The 3,140-nt window shown below is 37.9% G+C and overlaps 1 protein-coding gene across 1 annotated transcript; it reads right to left on the bottom strand.

Moving 5' to 3' along the window:
- Positions 1–1,022, bottom strand: LOC119878311 (olfactory receptor 4K15-like). The gene is given in 2 exon segments (XM_038588951.1): positions 1–267; positions 269–1,022. Coding segments are annotated over 2 exon segments (975 nt in total). The 5' UTR covers positions 977–1,022.
- Between the last annotated feature and the right edge of the window lie 2,118 nt (positions 1,023–3,140).

Raw genomic sequence — 3,140 nt, forward strand, 5'->3', positions numbered from 1 at the left:
TTAATTTGTTTCCAGGAAAAGAACATTTCTTATGACTGTAGAAACCTGGCCAGGCTTCAGATACTGACTCTTCAGTTTCCTCATAGCTGTCTTCACTTCTTTGTTCCTTAGAGTATAGATAACTGGGTTTAAAATAGGAGTAAATATGGTGTAAAATACAGCAAGGACTTTGTCAACAGAATAATTACTGAAGGGCCACACATAGATGAAGATGCATGGTCCAAAGAAGAGTGTGACCACAGTAATGTGAGCAGTCAATGTGGAGCGGGGCCTTTGCCATGCTAGCAGAGGAGCGGTTCCTAACTGTGATAAGTATCACAGTGTAGGAGACAACCAAAAGGAGAAAGGAACTCATAGAAAGAAAGCCACTGTCTGCAACTATAAGTAGGCTGACAACATAAGTGTCTATGCAGGCCAGCTTGGTCACTAGAGGGAGGTCACAGAAAAAACTATCTACCTCATTGGGGCCACAAAAAGGCAAGTTAACAGTAAATGCCAACTGACTAGTAGTATGGATGAAACCCACAAACCAGGAGATGAGAACAAGAATAATACAAACACGACGGCTCATGATTGTCATGTAGTGGAGAGGTTTGCATATAGCTACATAACGGTCATAAGCCATGGATACAAGGAGCACCATTTCACTGCCAGTGAAAAGATGGACAAAGAAAATCTGAGCCAGGCAGGCATCAAAAGAAATAGTCTTGTGCTCAACCAGAAAGTCTGCAATCATTTTGGGAGTAGCAAAAGAGGCAACGCATATATCTATAAAAGAGAGGTTCGCAAGCAGAAAGTACATGGGGGTGTGAAGGCGGGAATCTGAGGTTACAGTAAGGATGATAAGAAAGTTTCCCAGCAGTATTGCTAGGTAAAGTAGTGAAAATAGGAGGAACAAGAAAGGTTGGAGTTCCCGGGAATTAGAGAGTCCCAGCAACACAAACGCCGTCACCCGGGAATGATTTGTCTCATTCATTGACTTTGGAAGGAACTTATCTTGTTACCTGAGTAGGAGAGAGACAGAGATCAATCCGTGAGCATGGCTTTCACTTCCGAGTTCCACTTCCTTCCTTAGAGATTCTAATTTCTACTTATATTATGTATCTGAATTTTCATGCATCATTGGAAGTTATATCGACAGCATAAAAACAACACTAAAGAGAGATGGAGGGGAGAGTAGTTGAGAAGATGTTTGACATTGGTGTATCCAGTTATGTGAATTTGAGGAATATAATCTATTTACACTAAAAATGGAATTGAAAATCTTGGAATGTTTTCTTGACCTATAGAGATCCAGACTACAAAATTACAGGGAGGCAAGCTGAATCATTTTCTCTTCAATAGATGATGTAACAAAGTTTGAATGGCTAACACAGAGGGAAATAATTTCACAATATTGACCCCCAAGTGTAGACACAAAAGTGTATATCCTGTACAAACCTATTTGAATAAAGTTCAAAAATAAGCTACACTATTCTATGATATCATAAAGCTCCTGTGGTGGTCATAGGGGAATAGGCACTGGAAGGTGACAGGAAGGGCTTCTGAAGTGCTGCTAATGTTCTGTTTCTTGATGTGGTTTATAAGTACATGGAAGTGTTTGCTTTGTTAAGACTTAAAAAGATGTGTAATTCTGGGATGCCTAGGTGGTTCAGTGGTTAAGCACTTGAAGCACTTGGCTCAGGGCATGATCCCAGAGTCCCAGGATCGAGTCCCACATCAGGCTTCCTGCATGGAGCCTGCTTCTCCCTCTGCCTCTCTCTCTCTGTGTCTCTCATGAATAAATAAATAAAATATTTTTTAAAAAGATGTGTAATTCTGCTTTGTGTACTTCTGTGCATATTTTATTGTTAATAAAACATTAACCAGCAGATAAAGGGACACCAATATATTGTGTAAGAGCTCACAGGCAGAATCATTGCCTTGAGTGATTAGATCTTATTCCCTTATCTATTTAGTTACAAAATGTATGCACTAAAATACAAAACCCAGCAAAACCCAAAGCTCTAGAGCTTATTGAAACTCTTCCTGGAGTTGTGACTTCTTTCTTCCTGGACTTATATGAAGGAATCTAGTGCATTTGTTCTCTTTAATTACTCCCTGATATTAAGATTCATTAAGCTCAGGTATTGTTAATTCACATGGATATATTACTGAATTATGACTGATATTTTATTTGATTTGGTGGGGATTTTAGAAATTATATTGCACAATAGTATTCATAGTAAGAAAAACAGACCATAAATAAAAAGTTCCTTCTCTTTTACTCAATTTTTCTGCATTATATTTTATCAACACTTTCTCCTTTTTATGTTGTTTTTATTTTTATAAACTATTATAACTTGTAAACATTGTATAGTGAATAAGAAAATTAAAAGGTGAAATGTAGAGAAATATATCTTTCTATATCCAAATCAGGTATTTGGAAGACAGTGTCTTATCTATTTAGATTTCTAACTATCTGCAGTTTTTTTTTATATTAATGTCTTCTTAGATCTAATTGCAAATTGCCTTGTGTTTCCTTGAGTTTCACTGGAGCTTTACACATAAAGACAGGGCTGTGATGAATAATTTTAACTCCTAGGAATCAGATTCAGGAACTCACTACTATATTTCAAATCTCTAGTTCTCTAGAAAATTCCCACAAAAAAGTAATTCACTTATCATCACCAGATGTATCAAAATATGGCTCTAGGATTTCAGAAGGGACTAACAGCAGAGTCTGAAGTCAGAGCAGGATGGAAGTAAATTTAACAATGGAATAAATTGTCTTTGAGGAGCCACCACATTCTCCACAGTGCATTTCTTCTCTCTTCCTCATCGTTTCTTGGTAGCCTGATTTTAAGTTAACTCCAGGTGCGCACATGGCCTATCCTCCCTAGGAAACACCCTGACTCTTAGACTCCTTGACACAAATACTACTTTGAATACCTGGAAGCAGGAGGGAAAATGATATCCAACAAGACCAACCAATAGGCATCCACATGTGTCCTGTCAGAAACAGCAAAGCCTTAAATTAAGCACAGGAAATGAGTCTCCCAGGGGGACCTTCTAGAGATACAACAGAAAGGCATAGCAGAGATGACTTTCTGGAAATTTAGGAATAAAATACATAATCCAGTCATGTGAGAAAATCACCA

Source organism: Canis lupus, unplaced genomic scaffold (genome assembly GCF_011100685.1).
Source record: "Canis lupus familiaris isolate Mischka breed German Shepherd unplaced genomic scaffold, alternate assembly UU_Cfam_GSD_1.0 chrUn_S143H303, whole genome shotgun sequence".
In the NCBI taxonomy this organism is placed as follows: domain Eukaryota; kingdom Metazoa; phylum Chordata; class Mammalia; order Carnivora; family Canidae; genus Canis; species Canis lupus.